General features: G+C 34.6%; 1 protein-coding gene across 1 annotated transcript; it reads left to right on the top strand.

The window, feature by feature from the left end:
- Nucleotides 1-1,232: 1,232 nt before the first annotated feature.
- Tsp2A (tetraspanin 2A) lies at nucleotides 1,233-19,115 on the top strand. Its single transcript, XM_076116101.1, has 5 exons — nucleotides 1,233-1,436; nucleotides 15,144-15,341; nucleotides 15,673-15,849; nucleotides 17,300-17,485; nucleotides 18,838-19,115. Exons 1-5 carry the CDS (start codon nucleotides 1,329-1,331, stop codon nucleotides 18,916-18,918), a joined length of 750 nt encoding a protein of 249 aa, XP_075972216.1. The 5' UTR covers nucleotides 1,233-1,328; the 3' UTR covers nucleotides 18,919-19,115.
- The last annotated feature ends 5,893 nt before the right edge of the window (nucleotides 19,116-25,008 follow it).

Genomic DNA, 25,008 nt, shown 5'->3' on the forward strand with positions numbered 1-25,008 from the left:
TTGTTATGCTGAGGAAATGGACCCAAGTCTCGAACGGAAAAGTGAGAATTCCGCATTCCGCTGTGGTTGTGTAATCTGTGCAAACAAGGTATACTTATTATGATTATAACATCATATTTATTTTGTTATTCTTCTGTACAATAATTGTAGTTCGTGCCAAATATCCACGGGCGAACACTAGCGACTCTCATTCGAAAACGATTTGGCTCAAGTTTCGAAGAAGATACGACGACTTTCAATATTCATCAGGCGCTTGGAGTCTGATTTTGTAATATCTAAGCTTACATCAGCAGGCAAGCGGCTTGGCCTTTATCTCATTAGCTAGCAAAACTAATTAAAGGAATCTTAGTTCGTGCAGCTTTCCGTATAATTAAACGTTTATTTGCCGTAGTGATAGATAAAATAGTAGTGATTCTTTTGTACTTGTATAAAGTAAGACATTATTTTTGTGTTTACACTCACAGCCTTAAATTTTATCTTTGGACTTATTCTTTGAAGTCTTAATTTTTTGAAATTCTATTAAACTTCACTTTACAAAGAAGTGAAGTCTAGTCAAACTGGGATTAGTTTTAGACCTCTTCATAACGTTATTTGTGGAATAAAGCAGGTGAATGCTCTAAAAGTATTTTTAAAAGTTGTACTTGCACAGAATACTGTACGGATTGCTAAAATTTATATCATTGCAAGTGTAAGATTTACGGTGAACGTTCCGTGCGTGGGGGTTTTCTAAAACGTAGTAGATCTTCCTTATTTATGTTTACAGCTTATACCGGCCGCTTCCATTTCGTATATAGTTTGAATCCGTTTATCGGATTTCGAACACGTTTCGGTCGAATCCCATATCGGTGGACTTGATATATAAGCGTGGTCGGGTACCCTTATAAAATTACCGCTAAGGAAAGAATCGGTACGAATGAGGATACAATAAGAATATTCAAATGGCCGAGATCGTTCTCCCGTATGAATATAGAAAGAAGCTTATTTATTCGAGAAAAAAAATGTCTATCCATCTACTAGATTTTGACTATGTGTATTGTATCTCAGAGAAAATAGAGGATAGTTGTGAATAGAATGGAATCTTGGTACAGAGTACAAATTTGTTTGGCCTACTGACAATGAGGGAGCTGTGCATGCCACAACAATACAGGTGTGGCAATTCATACCTTATTATCTTTTCGTACGTTTTTATCTTAGCAAACATAGATAACCTAGCTAACGTTATCTGTCCCGATAACTCAGCAGTTACGATTCGATCGAGAGAGCGAGTGGACAGCACTTATTTAGTGTTCGAGTATAAATTTGTTAGTGGTGTATAGTGTGGTAGTGAGATGGCCGGAGCAGGTTTGGGTGAAGGGCAGGGCCCGTCCGTGGGCAAACTAGAGTCGCAGATCTATTGTATCAAGTACACATTGTTTTGCTTCAACGTCGTACTGTGGGTAAGTAGAGCGCAAATTGAAACTATTGTTCGTTTAATTCTAGGAATTACTGTTTGCCTGAGATGCGAGACATCTCAGGTAAACAGTAGTTCCTAGAAGTCATTTGTGACCATAACTTGGTTTGTTAGTTTAATGAAATTAGATTTTCTTGTTGCTTTTTACATCCGTTTATTGTATGGGTGTGCTGCATGACTCATGATATAAATGCACCAATAGAAAACCCAATCTTATAAAATGGAATATCAAATGTACAAACATTTTACCTTGAAATTGTCGAAATATACAACATTGGATGCTTTTAACATTTTAAATATATTTTTGTAAAGGTGTATTCATACTGGTTTATTTAATTACGAGTGGCTGAGTCACAGTGATGGGAATCGATTAGCACGCGGCCGCGGCGTCAGTATTGCCAGCCCGTAACATTTTTACGCGGTGGTTTAGTAATGTGTAAACAAGACTTTATGAGTCACATTTCAAATATGGAGGCGCACGCGATAAGTTTTAATTACGAACGACATATTTATTTAATAACTCATGCATAATACAAATTGATAAATCGCTGAATAACCATGTTTTCAGTTACAATATAATAATTGAATGAATCCTTATTATTATGTTGTATGATGATGCTTATCTTTCTCGAGTGTTCTTTTGTTCCTGTGCAGTTATTTATAGGCTTGTATGTATGACATAACTATACATTTGTATTCTCTCAGAATAATAGTAAATAGGTGAAATGTATCACTATTTCATAGTTTACTGAATTTTAAGTGCTGTATACGTTGTGATGTAGATAGTGGTTATTGTTGTAGAGTCTTGCTTACATACAACTTATGAGTAGTGTATCTATTAATAGTAGTGATTACTAGTGATAAAACAAAAAAAAACCGGTAAATCTTTTGTTCGGAGACCAGTCGATATACTCCAACTTAATGTACACTTCTTATATTTTTTATATTAGTGAAGATAGATGGAAAATCAGGAACAGTTTATTTAAGTCTTAATTACCTAGTATAAAAGAGACCTACAATATTAAGAATTAGTATTTTTAGATCAAGTTTAACATTATATTTTAATATTTACTACCATTTTTAAAGTAATACTATTTATTATCCTTGAAAATACACATTTTAAAAGGTCTTAGCGATAAGCATTAACCTAAAATATATAAAATGATATATCACCAATAATTTAAAGAGTCCTAAATGCCGTATGATATTGTTATAATTCACGCTATAGATTACAGTCTGATAGCAGCTAACCTAAAATAAAGGGCCGAGCATAAAGAATGTGTTATCTGCTGATAACGCTGTCCTGTTTTCCAAGTACGAACAGTCACGATTTGATTCATAGCAATGTACTTGATGTTATAAGAATTTGATATTAACTACTATATCCGTTTTTGAAGCAATCTTTTAGTTCCTGATTTTGATGACTAATTAATTCTTTGAAACTGTTGCTTAATGTTATAAACAAAGAAGATATTTGCTGTTAGTACAAATAATCGTATGTTTGATTTTTTTAATTCATTTTACTGCTGACGAAAAAAAGTGGAGGCTATTTTGTTGATGCAGTTTTTTTTATGTTTATTCCTTTGTAATTTTTTGTTAAATGGATGGATGGATCTGATTCTGATTACATTTTTTTTGTTGATGGTACATGTGCGTTGTTAATACGTTTGTAGACTGAATCTAGTGTAAGTAATTGTAACTTAACAATTTATATAATTTATCAGAATTCTGTTTTAGAGATAACATTACGCTTTAAAATATACAACGAATGACTAAGATTTAAAACAAATTCTAAACCTACTCACAACAGTATCTATACGTTTCACTACAAATTACCTACGAAATTCTATCATTAAACTATCCAGCAGATACCGCAGAGCTGTCAAAGTCACACCGTGATCATGTATATAATTTATAGGACGAGTAAAGTTGTGGCAAGTAACAGACATTACGGACACGTGGCGTCGCCCGCACTAAATCTTACACTCGCAAGTGGCGCAACTTGCGAGACAAACAGAACTGAGCCCACTTTATTAATGAAATCAAAATCTATTGAGATTGTCTAACTTTGGAAGTTTAAAGTCTAGTCTCAAGTGAGTATTTGAATCTGTATTTGACTGTTTTGTTAGTAAGATCTGTGTATTAAAATATTAATGTAAAGCGATTCTTTTTAGTAATCATTTAAAACGTATAACTTGGCTTTTTGGTTACTGTAAAGCCTTATGAGAAAATGTTTTGTTGAGCCAAACGATATCGAACTTGTTTTTTTTTGTTAGGTATTTATTAAACGTTATAAGCAATCTTTCGAAGTTTTAGAATGTACATTTTCCTTAAGTCGTTTTTAATTATAAATGTCTACAGTTAATTTCCGTAATCATACATTACCATTAAACCCATTCGTTATTCCAATATTGTTAAATTATTGTTCATTTAACCAATGTGAAAACGTGACCTATTTTCGAGAGCATCGCGAGTATTATTTATTGGTTCACGCGTCGAGTTATACTTACTACAACACGGCATAAACAGAACGCCATGATTTAAAAATTCCACCACCCCATTCCCGACCATTAAACTGAAAACAAAACCCACCATCTTATTTTGCACAACAGCGCAATAAACAACAGTACTTCACTGTTCGTTAATCACCCGAGCTGTTCACTATAAATTGGAGAGCGAGACTGCGCCAAAAACTGTGGGTCGCCGTTGCTGAGTGTCATTCAAGCCGCACCTGAACACTCGTTAAGGTGTTTCTCAAATGAGAAATAATTGCCAAAGTTACGGACCAAGTTACAGTATTGATAATTGACTTTTGGACTCCAGCCAAGACAAGCGCCGTTTATTAAGCACCAGGATTGAATAGATTTGATTAATTGTGTAGTCACAAGGAAATAGGTAAATATGATTATACTTGGAAATCAGATTTACAGAAGTTAATACGGTGTTTAAATTTAAGGAAGGCGTTGAAAGTTGGATGGATTATCATTCCTTTCTCTATTATTGTAATTAAGTATTAAGGCGAGGATTAAAACATTCAAATTTCCTGTTTGATGGTACAAATTTCCATTGCTTACGTGTCTTTAGGAACGCTCGATGTGACTTCGAGACAACGACACATAAATTGCAGTTGGAGAAATGTCTAATATTGTGCAATAGGCTTGTCAATGATCGAATCCAGTAGACAAAGCACAAATCACATTATCTGTCCAGAAATCCACATTTCTTTAGTTAAATAGTGATTCGAGGTATAATATATACCTTAAAGCTTCATAATCGCACTCCACCGCACTTACAGAGAACTAGATAAACTCCCAAAGTTATCCAAATAGTTAAGCATAGTACACATCATAATGTCTGCGAATAAAGCTAATTGCTGAACGCATCTATCTGCGTTAAGCAGTACCGCTACCAATTAAAGTTCGCCGGCGATATCGCAAGAAAGTTCAATGTCGGCATTAACTGCTGCTTCGCGGCTTCTCCTCTTGTTTCGTGCTTAAATTATGCTGTAATAATTTTACATACGTCGTTTAGTTGAATACTTAAAGTAAATAGTATAATTGGGGGGTTTTTTGTTTGTATTTCTTTCGCATCTGACGACTGAAACGATTTTGATGTCATTTAGAAGAGTTATAAAATATGTTGGGTTTCTACCTGCCAGCCTATGTCATCAAAAGCTAGCTGTATATTACAGTTTAGCCACTATAATAAACAAGAATGCAACGCAAGCGGATACAAGTCTATGATTGTGTTATCTTAGTAATAATAAAAGTAAAGTAATTACTAAAGGTTTGTCAATATATTGAAAGGCTAACAATGCTTTTCCATTATTCCCAGTTTGATGTTTAATTTAGAAAAGTAAGAGTCAGATTTTATAATCCCATAAGGACTTTTCATTGCCTGTCAAAAACTCATTTCTTATTATGTTTTGGCTACAATTTACACAACAGTGCGTTTTCTCATTGTACTCTCTAAGTAGAGTCTCATATTGAAACTTTATAGTAAAGGATAACGCGTAATAGTACGGGTAAAACGGGGTAACTTTTGAATACAGGGGTAACTTTAAAATGGCATGAGTATGTTCAAGGTCAATTACACTTAAAATCCTACAATGTTTTTCATAGCGATATTTAGTACCAAACACTGAAAATCTGAACTCGTCGCTAGCTTTTTATGCTAGCTATTTACTCATTAATCCCAAATTTTCCTAAAGTAACCCCATTTTACGGTAGTAACGTCTTTACTACAAACTACAAACACAACACTAAACCACGATATTTAATACAGCTTAAATAATTAAATTCAGCATCTGCATCCAGTAAGATCATGGTCTAACAACCAAGACGGAAGCGAAACGTTCCCGAGACGCTTTATGTAATCGCTTCCTATTGAATAAACACATCAGACGTTCTCATCTTGCCTCTATTCCTTTCCCTAGTTCGCTTACCCGCCTTTCCTTTTTAGGGTTCCGTACTAAAAGGTAAAAACGGGATCCTAATACTAAGTCTCCATTGTCTGTCCGTCCGTTTGCCTTTCTGTCAGTTCGGCTGTCACCAGGCTATATTTCATAAACCGTAATAGCTAGGAAGCTGAATTTTCACAAATAATGTATTTCCGTTGCCACTATAACAACAAAAATAAAAAGTATTAGATGAGTCCCCTACATGCATTCAAACGTGTATTTTCGTATTTTTTTGGTACGGAACCCTTCGTGTGCGAGTCCGACTCAGACATAGCCGGTTTTTATACAAAACGCCAATATTAATTAAAACACTGAACAAATAGTTCATCTCTTGATGTTAGTTGAGTAGCTTTAATTATGTGCTTTATTAATTAACTGTATTTACTATTGCTTTTCCAGTAAAGGGAAGTATTTGCTGAAAGCACTGAAACTTTATTATTATTTGTAAGACTGTTTCCGCTCTCATTTCAAGGTATATTTAGAATCATGAAACTGAGACTGTTATATACTATTATTAAGTGTGTTCCGTATTTATATGATTAAAAGGTCGCTTCAAAGAGTGATATTGGAATAATTGTGAAGTTCCGTAAATATTGTTTTTTGATAAAAGAAATGCTAATTGTAGCTGCGCATAATAATTCTTTTGCGTCCAATAAAACCTTTAAAAAAAAAAAATTATTTTAAAAAGTATAGGCGTTCTGCACTTTTGCAACACTGATATACATAATTTAGTGTCGACGTATATATGCTAAATATGCCATTAGCTTCACAAGCAAACTATTTGCGATTACTAACTTGGCCCTTGTTAGTTTTTAAAAAGCACAAAAAATCGAAACCAAAAGGTAGTTTGTGATAATTAATAGTACCTAGCTGTTGACGTTCACTAAAGTACAGACAATTTAATTTATAAATAACTAACTATAATGTTATCCTCGCAACAACAGATTACACAAAACATAATATAATATATTTTAATATCCGAAGACAATATAACATCTTTGACATTTTTTCATGTTAAGCTCTAGACGATTGAACCAATAAATTTCTCCAAATTTCGTACATTTAAGTAGTAACTTAACGTAGATACACTAACTGAAGTCTCTAAACGTTTAGCTGCACAGTAAAACTAAATGTCTGAAGGAAAGGTAAGTAACCTTGTAATAAAAGTTGGTGTAACGACAGACAAATTAAATGCACCAAACGGAAAATGAAAAGTAAAACTTGTTCCTTGAATTTTCTACTCAACTTACTTTTAACTACAAAAAGTACCAAGTTCCTGTGGAACTTTTATTTTACTAATTGTACGCTACTTTGTAACTGTTTTGCGTAAATACAAATAAGTAGATACATAGGATTAGTTAAAGTATAAAACGAGATAAGTTTAAAACTGGTGATCATGAGGCCTTGGGTTCGATTCCGGTTCGAATAAAAATAGTTTTCGTGAGTACTGTCTTTAATTTTTAAAAGATAACTACGGCACTAAGAATTGCTCTTGTGTCGTGGGGAATTTCACAAACATACAAACGACGGATACAGGGTACAATCAGACCTAAGACAACTATTTGTGGATCGCACAAATATTTGTTCCGTGTGGGCATCGAACCCATGGCCTCTCGACGCACTGGTAGTGGCGTGGTGATCATCTTAACTACTGCGCCACGAGGGCCCTCAATATACTGGATCCAGTAACATATTGATATAGTTAAACTGACCTATCATACTTTGTTAATTATAATGTATGTAAACTCGTTTGATACATTGTAAGGCTTGAAAACAGTTAAACCAGCCACAATTTAAACAATAAGCCTTTTGAAAAGTATTATATTCACTACAAACAAATAATTATCTTTATCCGATTTCCCCACTTTTCATGTTTACCCATAATGTGTGTGACAATACAGACCAATAAACAAACTTGTTCGAATTTAATTAAAGTGCAAATTCACATTGACGCTTTATAGTAATAGATTTTTTGTCAGTGGTTCAGATAAGCTCTTTGTATGATTGTAAACAATGTTTTAATATTTTGGCTAGTATGAGAGAATTTTTATAATTTAATCTTTTGTTCACTCCATAATATATAAATTATTTTTAGCGCTGCAAAGCAAATATTCTATTCAAAATATTCTAAAACATTCCAAACCAGTCGTAAATATTCACCGGCGGTTAAACTATCAACAAATACGATTGCCGATCTGACTTACCGGAACCTTAACGGAATGGTTTAAGATCTTAAAATGCTGAGACGAATTCATTCAGCGGGGAGTTGCGTAGAACAGATAAAACGTACCATATAAGATATTCAAATCCCTTAAGTGCACGTTGCGGTTGAATTGCGAGAAAAAGTCCCATTTTGAAACGTTGTAAAACTCTTTATTATTCCAGCTTTGCAGGTGTCTCGAAGGAGATACAATGGGAACCGGGACTGACGGCTGTTACCGCCTGTGGAAAACCGGGACACAGCGACCGATATAATAGTTTTTTTCGCTCTAAAAAGGTTTCAGCTCAGTTGTGGTTAACCGTAGGCAAAAATTTGAGACGTAATATTCAGTGAAAACGACGAGTCGCGTCTGGAATATATTCTGAATATGGATTTTAAGGTTTTGCAAATAGAGCGACACATTTTTGAGGCGGGAAGGGTGCTTACTTTAAAATAGATTCGATATAACGGGAATATAAACTACAATTTGCACTTGCCCCGAGTAGGAGTAACGTTGTTATCGTAGCACAATAGATAGGCAAGAATATTGATAATATAATACTGACTCACGAAAGATGAGTGGCGGCCATAACAATTGCAAAATATAAAACACGTCACAACTGATTTACTGAATGCATTTCATAACGAAAGCCTCGGTCACTTATTAGCCACATAATGTTTCGGAAGCCCAACTTTAGAATCTTATAAGCAGCTAATAAAGTAGTTCTTTACCTACTTATTGTCAAGTAATTCAGCGTCAAGTGATAGTAACAAAGTCATAATTCTCAGCACATCACTTAAATATGTTACAATGTAACGTCATATTCGTACCTAGAAACCACTCGTGGCATGGCAAACGAGCTCGGCGCGAGTTTTTACGACCCTATAAATTTTTAACGTTCCAAAAAACAGCGTCTTTTTGCGCAAAGAGTAAAAACCAGACGTAGTTCTAGCGATTACAAAACGTATTACTAAATACGTTTTTTCCTGACTCAATGAATATAAATTATTTAAAATTTTAAGGGTTATTGTTACCACTGCGTAAATACCTAGTCGAGCCTGTAAGTAGGTCATAATTCCCCGTATAAGGCATGCCTATTGCCTTGTTCTGGGACTTTTGAGCTACTAATACATCGGAAGATTATTAGGAGGAAGGAGGAATATCAAAACGAGGATGACGTTTGTGCTTCAGCCAACGCCTTCAGATGTACTTGCAAGAAGACTACTTTTAAAAAGAAAGTTCAAAATTTTGTAACTTTCTATCAATATAACCAAACAACTGAAAACCAACTCCACAATGATTTCTCAGTAAAATATTCTTGAGTGAAAGACAGGCATCAAAGTGACGTCATAAGTGTTTTCTCAGTGCGGCAGACTGAAAGTACCTGAGTATATTTGTGATGTTTTACGAGTGCATGTTTAGGGTTTCATGGTTTCCTGCCGTTTTACATCAAAGTGTATTTTCTTAGACTTCCTAATTATCATCTTTACGATGTACTTAAGCTTTGCTTGTTTAAACTTTTAGACGTTTAACATCACGCCGGTGTATAACTTTTTACAAAAACTTGATAGAGGTGTATTACAATATTCTGTACTTAAAACAAAATCTAGATTGAATTCAATCTATACTAATATTATAAACCTGAAGAGTTTGTTTGTTTGAACGCGCTAATCTCGAGAACTACTGGTCCGATTTGAAAAATTCTTTCAGTGTTGGATAGCCCATTTATCGAGGAAGGCTATCATCACGCTACGACTAATAAGAGCAGAGAACCAGTGAAAAATATTACAAAAACGGGGAAAATTATGATTCTCTTATGTGTCGCAAGCAAAGTTGCGCGGGTCAGCTAGTTTTTAATAAAAAAACGAAACAATCCTATAACATTTTCATTGTTTATGAGCTAGCTTTTATATTACGCCAGTTAATTGTTTATCTCGTAGCTGATTATCCATCGTTACTAACATCCAACACATCCGTATTTCGATATAAGTCAACTGTGATAATTGGCACAACTTATCGACTTCCCCCTATTGTCTACATACCTACAGATAACTATGTCCATGTGTTTTTACCAAGTTTTTTCCTGATTGAGACAGGAAGCGATTGTCCGCCTTTGAACACAACACCCTTGCGTTCCCAAACTAATGATAATTGTAATGTTGATCAAAAAATACTTTGATGTAAAAGGAAATAATGTCACACAAAAGAAAATAGTACACAAGTAATAATAAGTTTTTGATCAAAGCCCACATAAAGCACGATAACTCGTAAACTTTTCAAATTAGTTTGATTAACATAGAAACAGGTTCATATCTCACCGAATATTTTTATGATATGGATAATAAGAACATTGAGCCATCCCAGTATACAATGTTTTATCTCTCTTTTATTACGGCTGACACACGCATTTTTTGGATATAGCCTTAAACTTTTGTCATAAAAGAGCTCATAACGTTACTTATATAACAGAATATTGTTCGCTAGTGTCCAACTGCCGAATTAATTTAATAAAACTTGAAGCACTAGAGAATTACTTTTCCGCTGTACGATGCTCTCGTAATCATATTTGAAGTCTGTACTTCAATAAGTCAAGTGAGTCCAAGTTGGAAGATTCGATTGAGATAAATTTACGTTGTTCCAGGATCATTCTACCTAATATAACAATTACAGACTGGAAGACATTTTTATTTGCAAAAAATATTTAATTAATAAATGGACATTTCTAACAGAATAGCTCTTATTTCAGATTAACCATTTGCTTCGTTTTATTTCAGCTTATCCGCGTCTTAGTACTAAAACGGAAACAGCAGAAAAGTAATTTTATTTTTGTTTTACTTCCTTGCTGATATCTACAATCCGTCGTGAAACTTTATACAATCAAGATGCTTAACTTTTTATCTATTTTTGAATTTCCCGTTTTATGAAAGAGTTATTTCGTGTTTACGAGAGTAAAATTCTTCTCGAGTTGAGAGTCTTTAATTAGTTCTGCGAGGGCTATTAATGAAGTAGACAGAGTAAAAAATATAAATAGACGTGGCAGCTTTGGAGCGCACAATAAATTTATCAGTAAATCCAGTAGTTAGTCAACTTCGCTCACAGATGTCCCCATTTATCATCGCGCGTGTGTCTGCGGGTGTATCAGCCCATTAATGGCGTGCTTACATTGGCTCGGTATTATATGATTTTTCTACAAACGTACAAGTCAACTTTCCGCGTCATTTGGCGAGATACTAATGGATTGCGAACAGTGCTGTTGTCTCGACAGCGCTTTTTGCAGACAAAGTATAATGACGGTTATGCTCTAGTTCTCAATCTCTCCTACAGATTGTGTACAAGGCGTTTTCACCAGCGGCACTCCGTTCCACGCTAGTTTTTATTACTACGTACATTCATTAATCTTTACTACCTACGTAGTTGTTGAAATATTGTATTGTTGGAGTAGACTCATAATAATATTTTATATTAATACACTTGCATATTTATGCGAATAGTATACGATTATCTACGACAGTTCTATGTTTGTGAATAATAACTAATGTTATTTATGTGAAAACATTATAACTTATTTACAAATAAAATAAATTAACGTTACGATTTTATTATTATAAAAAGATATTAAACTGTAATATTAAGACTGTAAGGTGAATAAACAGTATTTGATTTATTAGCTGTGCTTGAAAAACCTTGCAAAGATTTTTGGACGATAAAAGCGACTTGTATACAAAACAATCGTATTTTAGTGTTTCAATATTCATAATAATTTCTACTTTCTCGGAATACTTGTTATTTGTGTATCCGACCAATTTCATCATGTCCCCGGAGCGAACACAAACAAAATAACAAAGAACTGACGTGAACGTTAAATATTGTTAAAGTTTGAATAAGGAACTTCGCCACGAAATAGATGCGCGGTAATTTGTTTTATGTACAGGGTGACGAAAGTCCCCACACGCGCTCACGTACAAGATACCGTTCTAACGAAAAAGGAAAATAAAATACAAAGTTTCCTTTTAAAGAAATAGTTTCGGGCGATTGTTGCTTTCTTAGAACTAGATAATAGACGTGCACATTTCATTTGTGTCGATTTATATACAGCGATGAAAAAATGCTGTCTTATACAAAGATAGGGTTGCGTTGACGGAGACGGGACACCAAAAGCTTTGCATGTAGACAAAGTGCACAAAACATCCCGTTGGAAAAACAAAACAATAAAAGATGGTTGTCAGTACATTGAACTTGTTTCGTTTCCTTTTCGTCTCGTGAACGTGCAGCGACATAACGTGAATATGAAGTTTGCTTCAAATGCGAACTGTATTAAAACTTCTGGTTCTAGCATGTCAATACACTCAAGAACATTCATAAAGTGAATATGTTTGTTTGTTTTGTACGTTATTTAGGTCTTGTTTCTCAACTTATGAATGAATGTGCTTAACATAGTAACGTTAAAGTTATTTTGAGACGCTTACCAATATTATAAAGAAAAGAGGTCACATTTACCCTATTTTCATGGCATAATCGTGTATATTCATAGCCTTTATAGGCGTATTTAGTTTAACAGTGTTTATAATTCCTAGATTACACAATCGCTACTACAAAACAACAATATCTAACAAACAATGTAGGAGTAACAATCGTAAACTCGCGCGAATTACCGTTCCGATAGCATCGATAGTCTGGGCTGTGTAAATAACATTTCCATGCTACATATACATGTACGTTTGTAGGTACGGTAAATATTACCCAGACAATAGCCTTTCAGCTTTATCTCTGGCTATTTGGTAGACAAAAACAAGGCTATTATAAGAAAGCCGGTGATCTGTAGACATTGGTACGGTATAAAAGTTGACGACTCGCTCGCAGCATTAATGAGATTATAAAACTTTTAGAACGCAACTTATCTATTGCTTGATTTATCTTACGATTCTGTTTTATCATGTAGGGGAAGGTGTATCACTTAAGTTTTTTATTTGAATTGCTACTATAAAATGCATGGATACCAACTTATATTAACAAGTTATGCCCGCGTCTTTGTCTGCGTGAAAATATTCCCCGTAAAAGGTCCTATATATTAAGAAAGTTCTAAAAGACCATAAATTTATCCAGGATACAAACTATTTGTGTGCTAAATTTTCATCAAAATTCGTTCAACCGTTTTAGTGTGATTAAATAACAAATAACCATACAGTTAATTAAACATCGAAACTTTTGCATTTTTAGTATTAGTATATTCTTCTTTTGTGGTTCGTCATTAATCAATGAATTGGACTTTAGAAACTACATAAAATGTCTGCAATAACCATATTTTTATTATGAGGTCAGTTTAATTTCTTTCAGTTTTATCTCTGAAATCAGTTTACTGATTGTAAAACTTGTTCGCCGCAGATAACTTTTATTCCGGAAAACTATAAACTGAAATTCCTTTTGTTGTGAAGATATAAATAATTTCACTGTTTTTCGCATTTCACAAAAATTTAGTTTTCAAACAACGCCAAACGCCTTTTTTCCCTAGGGGTAGGTATAGATGAACTTACTTACACACTTGCTTTGTTTCATTCGCATCCATACATCTTGTCATGTACGATTGCCGGTTACGAGTACTACGTACCTGAACTTTTTGCAAGACATCACCGAAATTATCAGCGTATATCTTTCTAGGGCAAATATATTTATAATGGTGTGATTATAATTATTATTCAACAAATATAAGAGAAGCATATGTCTATAAAAATTACCTAAAAACTCAATGAATTGTAAGTACTAGGAAATTTGACCCATTTTTAACCTTAAAATATTTGTGCCAATTTTATTTTCAAAATACTAACTTTATTTGAATTCGTTGTTTTAGATCATGTTTGCATAAATGTTTATTGAAAAGTTGAAAGTTAGTTTATTCAAAGCATTCATGTGTCGATGTTTTGTTATTCTATGTCACTGAAATCCGATTGTTTTATTTGAAAACGTGTTGTGTATATCGTTTAGTTTATATTATCTATTTCCACTTCCTTAAGAATCTTCATACCATATTTCAACTTTCTACGCTCAGTAGTTTCGACAGTGCGTTGTCTATCAGTCAGTCACCCAGTCAGCCACCCAGCCAGTCAGCCAGTCAGTCACTGAGTAACGGAAGAGTTTTATATATTATAGATTAGCCTTGTCGTTAAAGTTTCAATGTAATTGGTGAACAGTCTTGAGCCAAAGGAAGGGCGTATGTGAATTATATTATACAGTTTGTGTCTACAAAGTTGCTAACTAGCAATTGAAGTCTGTTCTAATATTATTGATTAGAAGTTAGTACTAGTTCGCTTTTGTTATTCTAGACCCGCAAAAGTAAACTTTGATGAAAATACATATTATTATATCGGCCTTTAAATCAACACGTATAATGAAATAAAATAGTAAACAAAACAGAATTTATTACAAAATTCGCGGATAGTGTTTGGCATACTTATAAACCCAATGTATGGTTTTTAAAGAATATTTTGTATCAGCACTGCGATTCTCTACAGAGGGTATTGTCGAGTATCAAAAGTATGACATTTAAAATGTACTGTAAAAACAGTTCCTGCGACGCGCGTTCCAGGAGCTGATCAGATTTCCATACAACATTCCTCGATAGCTAGCTGGTTGTCGATCCTCGATTGGTGTACAGAATTGCGCTACGGCGCTGCCGAAATTACTGGTTAATCTGCACATAAAAACATCGGCCTCAAAAATATTAAATCTATACTAATATTATAAAGCTGCAGAGTTTGTTTGTTTGTTTGAACGCGCTAATCTCAGGAACTACTGGTCCGATTTGAAAAAATATTTTACTGTTAGATAGCCCATTTACCGAGGAAGGCTATAGGCCATATATCTTCACGCTGCGACCAATAGGAGCAGAGTACCAGTCAAAATGTTACAAAAACTGGGAAAAATATGACCCATTCTCTCTTATGTGACGCAAACGAAGCGAAAAATGGTTGAAAAAACTCGTTGATTCCGATGAACGAATAAAGATGACATTTCCTAATGTTGCACTATTCTGTTCCAGTTGTTCGGCGTGTCCATATTCGCGCTATGTCTATGGATCTGCATCGAGCCAGGGTTCAACGAGTGGATGCGAGTGCTGGAGCTCCAGAAGTACTTCATCGGTATCTACATCATCCTCATAGCGTCGCTCGGCATCATGGTCGTCGCCTTCCTCGGTTGCGGATCAGCTCTTATGGAAAACGTTAAGCTTTTGTATGCGGTGAGTTCGTGTATTAATTGTTTTCAAATATTTTGACCTTTTTTAGTATTTGCTTTCTTCATAAAATGTGAATGGAGATAAAAGAATATCCTGAATTTCCTATATTGAAAGACGCTTACGTTTATCATTTGTTCCTGATACTGCCCAGCTGCTTGGCAAGTATTTTGTCCCTAGAATAAGGGAGAGGTTAGGTGATGAGTCTTTACATAACAACTAATTAAGATTAAGTATATCAATGAAATTAATTTAATTATTTTACCATCATAACATCCTGCTTTCTCTTTTACCTCAAAATGCTAAGCAGTTTTTAATTACGTATTTCTATTTCCAGTACATAGCAACACAAATAGGCCTTTTCGTATTCGGGCTGGTCGGAGCCTGCGTGGTCCTGGACTTCTCTACCTATGACTCGAGCATCCAGCCGCTGATCAGAGATGTGATTGTGAGACTCATGCACAACCCTCAGCATGAAGGCAGCCGGGAGATCCTGCGAATGGTACAAGAAGGTGTAAGTACTCTAAGTATACTGCCAAAAAGCCTTTGGGCTGCTTGAAATCATTTGAACTGAAACCGGTTTACAAAATAATGGCAAAATAACTGTAAAACGATTTAGTGCAGTCGGTACCATCGAGTAGCGAAATGTTGTCACTTGAAATGTACTACAAAAATAGTTCCTACGGCGCCCGATAGAGGTGCTGCTCAGATCTTCATACAAAATTTCTCGATAGGTAGCCGGTTATCGATACTCGACAGTTGTATATAATCGCGCTAATGACAGTCAGTTCGCAAGCACGGCTAATAATAATCTGGACCGAAACGTCAAATAATCCCACGTAAAAAGTTAAATAGCGTTAATTACCATGCTACATTGTTATTATGCATAGTTAGGTTATACCTATAGTTTTAGATAGTAAAAAGCTGTATATCAATTTATTTCATAACGAGCAAGAAACATTTACATATGGCGGTACGTAACCAAAATAGAGGATATCGTGATTTCTCTCGTCAAACTATGGGCACAAAAACGTGTAACAAAACCGTAACATCTAACGAAGCAAACACCAAAACGCATTTGCCGAATGGGCAGTTGACGGAACTGTAGCGCAGAAGGGACACGCTTATTGGGGCCTACTATGATTTCCAGAATATTCTCTAACTATTATTGAACAAAATGTACATCAATATACTGTAGATATACTGCTTTATATACAGTAACTATTAAGACGGTATTATTTCTGTAAAAAAAATGTTACAGAGTAGTATATTTCGGTACAAAACTGTGTGTGAATTGTTCTCAGTGAACTTGTAAATTTTATTTTAGGGGAAACGTTAAAGTTAGTCGAGTTGTTCATAGTAGGCCTCCTGTCTAGCGTCGGTTGTCCGGGATACTAGCGCTAATCAAATAGGCCTGTGTGCCACGTTCCGCGCCCGATTGAACATTGCTCCAATCATAAACTCTCCCACGCTTAAACTTGCCTTAATTTTGAATCGTTTCCAACACGAATGATGCTTGCTTTATACGATACGTGTTTTTTTTTTGTTTTGGGAAAGCTATATTTATCAAATTTATTTTGGACTAATTAATTACACAAATTGCATATTTAACATAGGAAATAACTGGTTTCATACTACTCTGCTGTTGAGAACCGGCTGTTTCTCGACATCAATTAAGATATTAAGAGAATTAAGACATAAATTATGTATGAAAATCTTTAGTGTGAAAAATATTTGTGGTTGTCGTAAAAACTCTCAATAATCAAAAGAACCGACTTTAAAAACGCATCTGACACTTTTGGTGTGATTACAAATCCGACAGAGACAAATATTTGTGTAAAGGGCAAAATTCTACACAACAGTTTTCTACGTTACTTTTATAAAAATAAAATCGTTAACTGCTCACATTCTGCCGTATCTGCTTTCCTTACCCAAAACTATTGCCAAACTCTTGAACTCCTCAGATCGGCTGCTGCGGTGCCGACGGCCCGATGGACTTCATCAACCTGAACAAGCCTCTGCCCGCCGAGTGCCGTGACTCAGTCACCGGTAACGCATACTTCCACGGCTGCATCGATGAGCTCACCTGGTATCTGGAAGGCAAGACTGGATGGCTCGCTGGCATCGTTCTTGCGTCTTGCATGATTGCTGTAAGTTATAAAATTCCTTTATTGATACATATTTTTGCCTGTGCTGCCAATAGCAGGGTAGGGCCTACAAATAAGCGTATTACCAAATATTTATTCTCGGAGTGATCAACGTTTTGGTGACTTAAAGACTTGGACCAGAAATCATTTTCGTGACCTGCGTTCGGTATTTCATGAAAAAAAATAGTTATAAAGAACTATTGAATATGAACCCCGTATTGTACAATACCAATGCCTAACTAGATTTTTATGTAACTTTATGACGAAAAGTATCTAAAGTATCTTGATATATGTATGTGCATTTGCACATATATCAAGATTCAATAGTAAAAGAACTACTAAGTTACCCAGTAGTTTTACTTTAAGTCCAAGGTTTTTCTCTAAATAATTCTAAGCACTATCTTAACCTCAGTACTAACCGCAATTTATTTGAGAGCATTTTATCTCTTGTAAGTAAGCTACATAAAATGTTTGTCGTTCAACAGTGTCTTAAACATGTACTCGTAAAACTGTAAGTTTCAGCGCGGCTCGTTATAGCTTAATGAGTTTTGAGCGTCTTAACTGCACGCGATGAAATTATGTTGACAGCGTATTACTTAACTATTATATTAAGATAACACTTTCTAGGAAATTATTTAGCTACTATCACTCTTGAGCAGGGAGAAATGTTTTATGGTCGTTTAAACTTCGCTAGGTCATTTTACTTTGATGGGTATGTTATAGTATAATATTTCGTGTCGTTATTAAATAAGAGTTTAATTATTTATTTTTAATATTGATACTATTAACGCAGTCGAAGTCAGATTTAACATTGAAAACGAAATATAAATGAAAAATTAAAAGAATTAATGTTAATAAAACCTACCCTACCAATATTATAAATGTGAAAGTCTGTGAAGTTGTTATGTGTGTGTTTGTTACAATCACGCAAACAGTACTGAACGGATTTATATGAAACTAGCTGCCTCGCGCAACTTCGCTTGCATCACATAAGAGAGAATGGGTCAAAATTTTACCCGTTTTTGAAACATTTTTTACTGGTACTCTGCTCCTATTAGTTGTAGCGTGATGATATATAGCCTATAGCCTTCCTCGATAAATGGGCTATCTAACACTGAATTTTAAAATGGGACCAGTAGTTCTTGAGATTAGCGCGTCCAAACAAACAAACAAACAAACTCTTCAGCTTTATAATATTAGTATAAATATAGATTTAGTACCATATACAGTTTATAACTTGGGGTTGTTCTTTACTCCGGGAAATCTACTCACGCAGACGAAGTCGCAGGCCGAAGCTAGTACTGATATAATTTGTGATTTTGTAATAATCGTACTTATAATAATTTTTTTTATAGGTGGTCAACGCAGTGATGTCATTGGTCCTCATCCAAGCTGTCAAGAAAGAGGAGGAAGAGGCGACAATATACAAGAACTAGAAAATATTATATATTACTTATATATAGGTTTTAATTGTTTTAAGAGAATATTATTTTATTTTGTTACGTTATGTACTGCAATTCCGACAAAACATAATTCGTTCTTTTCAGAACCATCCACCGTTTTTAAGTTAAAAGTTAGTTTAATATTATGTAATCGTTTGATTTATTTTAATTAAATATTATTTTTACCGCTAGCAATTTTTTTATTGGGATGTCTCCACATTTTCTTTTAAAAATATTTTCACGAATATTCCTAAGTACCTATATGCTATTTTGTTGCTCCATACACTTTTACTAACATCTGTTCCCATATTTTATTTTACCAAAATATTTTTTCTTGCTCCCTACATGTTCTTTTTTATCAGCTGTACCTATTTTATGAACACGGGACCCCTCATTATTAACAGTCTGACGGTTACATCTGTTTAAAAATAGATGCATGTTTACCAAATAATGCCTTTAACATTCTAACAAAAACTTTGGCACTCTCGATTTGCATGTTTTATTTATTTACAAAACTAAACGGGAATAACGTGAACATGCATTTCATCTTAAATTGTATAGCAGTCATCGTGCTACAGTACAGTACCTACAGCTCTGTCGTGTAGACAGTATAACCTGCGCAAAAACATCATGGAATTTAAGGTAAAATGCATGTTTGCATCAATTCCCGAATTATATACGATATTTACAAGCTTTGATATTAATTTGACATGCATAGCAGGAGTCAGGGAGGGAGGATTGGAAGAAAATAGGAGAGGCCTTTGCCCAGCAGTGGGACATACAAGTTAACAAAACAAAGAAATTAGAAGCTGAAGTTTTTTTTTAATACAAAACACAGAAACATTGTTTATTAAAATTTCAATTTAATGTCTGCATAGTTGATCATTGAACAGTAAGTTTGAAGTGGCCCGCTGTACTCCGAGCTGTTCAAAGTTCAGGTTGAAGCTACCTTGCCACTGGTTCATGAAACATTTTACTCTGATTAAATTAAACTTGTGAAGTAACAAACGAATCTTGACTTCACTTTGATAGATATTGCTGTATTGAAGTTTTGAATGCCTGAGATGTTTCAAAATGGCAGGATCCAGTATTGATTATTATTAAAAGTTTGTAGGTATAGAGCGACGTAAACGTTCGACTAAGATGAATATTTCTTGCTTTGCATTTACAGTCAAAAAGTGCGATTCTCAATAGTCTGTTCTTTCGAGCATCGAGAGTTTGACATTTAAAATGTACTCGCTAGAAGCGCTGAACCGATTGCCATACAAAATTTCTCGATAGCTAGCCGGTTGTTGATACTCGATAACTGTACAGAATCACGCTACAATTATACGTAGTAGCAGCCATATCAGGCAAACTATAAGACTTTGATACAGATTTTTATTTCATCATCACATTATTCTTATCAAACTTATAAGCGAAACGCTTTGTACTACAGTAGCCTTCTTTGATGCATATTGTTACAAAGTAATAGGACATATCTGAAGGTATGATGTGATACCAATCCTAAGGTATATATTTATCGTGTCAAAGACCGGTACGACAAGACAGCAATATAGGACCAATAGGTAGCACAAAACACCTTTACATCAACCAAGCAACCTGCTACTCCATAGTAAGGAGTCACAGTAATCTTACTTAGAGCGAATACACTGCACATGTCCAAAGGCTTTAAGTCTCATCATACGACGCATATTATAGGTACGTTTGATAGCATTCATGAGGCTCACAAAGCTGAATGCAGAGCCACCGACAATGAATACGTTGACTGTTTGAGATCCGGACTACCAGGCGTCTTTGAGCTACCTCTTACGGCAAACTACGATCGATCGGAACCTGAAAGGCGAACAGTTAATGAACTGTAATTCATCCGTGAAATGTCAGCTCGTATTAGTTTGAGTGCTTATTTAGGAAGATATTTTCATTATGACTTTCAGTCAATGCTTTGTTTTAAAGACTAAATGTATTAAAACTAGGTTCAGTAAAACTTTTCTGTGTGTTATTATAAGCAAAAAAAAATATTTCATTTAAAATGTCAACTGTGTCTATACATTTTATACATTTACCACTAATAATAATGAACCAGACTACTACTATTTCTGTATCACACATTTGTTCAACGCGGTCATCGGATCCACGACGTATCAAATAAAATTTAAAAAAAATACTTTATGCTAAAACTCCTCAATGAACTGCACGAGAAAACTATTATGAAAAACTAAAACAAATTTATATTAAATTTGCAATAATTTCCACATCTCAACGCTTACTACATCGAGATAGCTTACGTAACATGACAGGAGTGTGATGGCGTTCGCTTCGCTTTCAATACGTCTCGTGCTGCACTCTCACTTGAAATTAATCTGCAAGAAGCCATTGCGGTGACTATTTACAAAGCGTCCCCGGAGCGTATTTCCCCTGGCTCTTCATTCTGCTTGCAATGTAGGGCTGCCTAGGAAATGTTGCTGTTTAAATAATACTTGTAGCATTTAAAAGGCTTCTCGCCGTGCAATCGGCTCAATTAGTTAGCTTGCTCAGCGCTTGTTTAGAACAATCTACAGTTGCTTTTCGATTATTCCGGGCTGTTATGATAGACTGGCTAATCTATCTAAAAACGGCCGTCAAGGCCCAAACATGTAGGTCAGAAGACCAAAGATGATCACAACGCAACCCCTAAGGTCTAAGGTAAAAAGCAATCCTATTGACTGATTTAATGATATGCTTTATACGATCGCGGCTAGTTCCTAGTCGTAAACTTTTACTCAAATCGCTCGAACGAAGAAAATAGTATGTTCCAGTATCACGATAACACATCAGGAGGTTAAATCTATAGCAAAATATTCAAATATTGACATACTAGCTTCAGCTTTACCATAGCAAATACAATTTATTTTCAAATAGCCCGTGTATTATTTTCCTATCTCCCGTTTATGCATGGAAAATTTAATTAGTTAATCTCGTGCAGTTCAACGATAAAATACACGGAGTTAATATAATATGGTTAAAAATAACCTCGCGTGCCAGTTTTATATTCAAACATTGGGAGTTTTTAGAGTGGTCATACTGATGTTCTAGTTTCTATTACGAATTTTAACATATCCAACAAGATGGCGCTTTCAAATTAAAAAATATTCATACAAACATACATACATAAAATCACACCTTCTTCTCACAGGGGTAGGCAAAGATCAGAGAATGCCACTTGGTACGATCCTTGCGAACTTTCTTTGATTCATTCACTATAAATATAGTTTTGTAATATAATAATTATTCCCTAAGAAGATTGACGTCAGGCAGACTGACTATATGTTTTTAGGAAAACATACCTCTTTTAATACCCCACTTAACGAAATAAGGACAAGGAAGAAGTTTTATATGCAAATGGTTACGATTGCGAAGCTTTAATGCAGTACTTTCATAAATCCAGGACAATTTCCATAAAAGCTAATTACATAACTTGTTGCTGGTACCTTTATTCATATTTAAATAATGAACTTAGATAATAAACTTAACAGAGATGAATGTATGCTGGTTATGTGTTCAAAACTTATATTAATTCACATATTCATAAGTAGCGCAATTCTTTACAGTCGGTACTAACGAGTATCGAAAGTTTGACATTTAAAATGTACTGCTAAAATAGTTTCTACAAAGCCCGCTAGAGGCGCTGATTTTCATGCAAAATTTATCGATAGCTAGCCGGTTGTCGGTAGTAGATAGTGGTAGAAAATCGAGCGTCAGAGAAGCGGTTGCAAATAGTTTACTGCAATATTTACATACATATATAATTGATTGACTTTGTCAGTGAATATCAAAAGTATTTATTAAATATCTAATTTAGAAACACGATGGTTATAAATCTTGATATCACGTTGTTTACTTAACGACAAAATAATCACGGAAACAGTGTTAACCCTACGTGTATTTCCAACGAGGCCCGTAGACATGAGTAAATAATTTTCCTGATTACCGTGCAACGTCTTCGTGCAAAGCGGGGAGTTGTCGTCTCGACCTCGACAAAAATATTAAAGTCCCCCTTCCTCTCACCGTTCGTTCTACAAGTTCTCGCAATTGGAACCGTCTTGATATTACTCGACGAGTAAATTGATTTTCCGTTACGTATTTCGAGAAATGCAGCTTAATGTGAATCCAGGTGCTTGCTGCCACGATCTCTATCGAGAGTCGAAAGTTAAAGTGCATTCATTGTTAACTATATTTGACGTGAAATGTATTATTGATTGTTGACACAGCTCTCGTTTGTCCAGTCGATTGCTTTAGAGACCAGTGTACGGTGCTTGTTTGAACTATTACAGACTTGACTGGGTCTGGATAAATATACGATTTGATAAAATAGAAAAAGTATTCAATCTGCTATTTGGGAGTTCAATGACCCTTTAGTAATCAAACAATTAACTAAAACATATTTTACAAATACTACACATATTTGCATCATCATATTGCATTAAACTAATTTAGTTTTATTTCAGTTAAAATAAAGATAGTTTTTTGCCAAATAGAAAAAAAGAATTCAATCGGCAATTTAGGATTTCAGTGATTCTTTCGTAATCAAACATAATAAAATGAATCGTATCATACGTATTTGTACCTTATTATATTTAAAAAAATGTGTTAGTTAAAATAGTAGTTAAATAAGTTTTTCTTGTATAATTGACAAAGCAGTGTTAATGTTGTTTCTCTAACATAATACAGTTGCGAACTAACCGAAAAATCATGAAGATAAATAGCGTGCACAGAAATATGCTCATCAGTTAAAATTAATGTTGGTGCGAAGGAATAACTGTACTGTATAAAGGCGGCTCTCCACTACATGGAGATACTGAAAGCACTACTTTAATCTATGATTATCTTGATCTTATTTTATTATAATTATTTTATTAATATTATATTGTTTTTAATGAATTGTATTTTATCACAAATGTCAAAAGAATTCTTGTAATTATATAGTAAGTATATTGATATCGTATGCCCTGTAGAAGGTATTACCACTAAACCGTCAAAGGTTTGCGATTGCGCAACGGCGAGCTAGGTAAGTAAAGGCAAAGACCAAAATCTAATTGACTGTCAATTTTCATTATTGCAGATAATGATAAATGATGATTAAAGATCAAACTTTTTCTGACTGTTATGACAGATAAAGTTTGGAAGACGGGACACAAGGACATTTTTCCGTTAAAATGGTAACCGTTTTGTATTCGACACTAAAGGCAGGCTTATCTACAAGTATCGAGAGTTTGACATCTAAAATGTACTGCCAAAATAGTTCTTATGGAGCCCGGTAGAGGCGCTAAGCTAGTGTCAATTTCTCGATAGCTAGCTGGTTGTCGGTAGTCGATAGTAGTAGAAAATCGAGCTACTGGTTATACTGTGTCCAGATTTAAAGCAAATCCAGATTTCCGCAGCTCCAGTTTCGCTATCAGTGTAGCTTAAGCTCAAGAGAATCGCAGCGCATGTGGAGAGCACAATTAAATTTCACAGGTACAGCCACGGTCCGACAAAATGTAATAAGCGACGCGCCCCAACGACCAAATATTTAGTCTTCGGTCTGTGGCTACATCGTGCGGACAATAAAAGCTGTTTATTTTGCTTGACAATGACTTAATGGTTACACTCTGTCTTTTCGAGTATTTACGTAATTGCTTGTACAAATACACAAATATTTTGGTGAATTGTGGTACGCTTTTTACGGACCCATTAGTTTCAATTACAGAAAATGAAAACGTCGTAATTCAGAAAAAACATAGATACATTATCTTAAATGATATAGTGTGCTTCAGTGTAACTTTTGAGGTTTTCATGTAGTCCGACAACCTAGTAGAAAGCGACTTTAGCGCTATCTAGATCACAACAACATTTTACAATTTTGTCTATTTCCAAAATCATTAATCTGTAACAATTAGACTACGGGTGACTGATATTCTAAATTCTGAATTTTGAATACCTCCACCATCCTCGAACATTGCAGACAAGGCCTCTATTAAGTCATTGGACCATAATGTCTAACTTCTTAAAAGAAAGAATATCTACAAATGTGAACGAAGCAAAGGAAGTTTGTAAGGATCGTAC

The sequence above is a fragment of the Anticarsia gemmatalis genome, chromosome 7 (assembly GCF_050436995.1).
Source record: "Anticarsia gemmatalis isolate Benzon Research Colony breed Stoneville strain chromosome 7, ilAntGemm2 primary, whole genome shotgun sequence".
Taxonomy (NCBI): Eukaryota; Metazoa; Arthropoda; class Insecta; order Lepidoptera; family Erebidae; genus Anticarsia; species Anticarsia gemmatalis.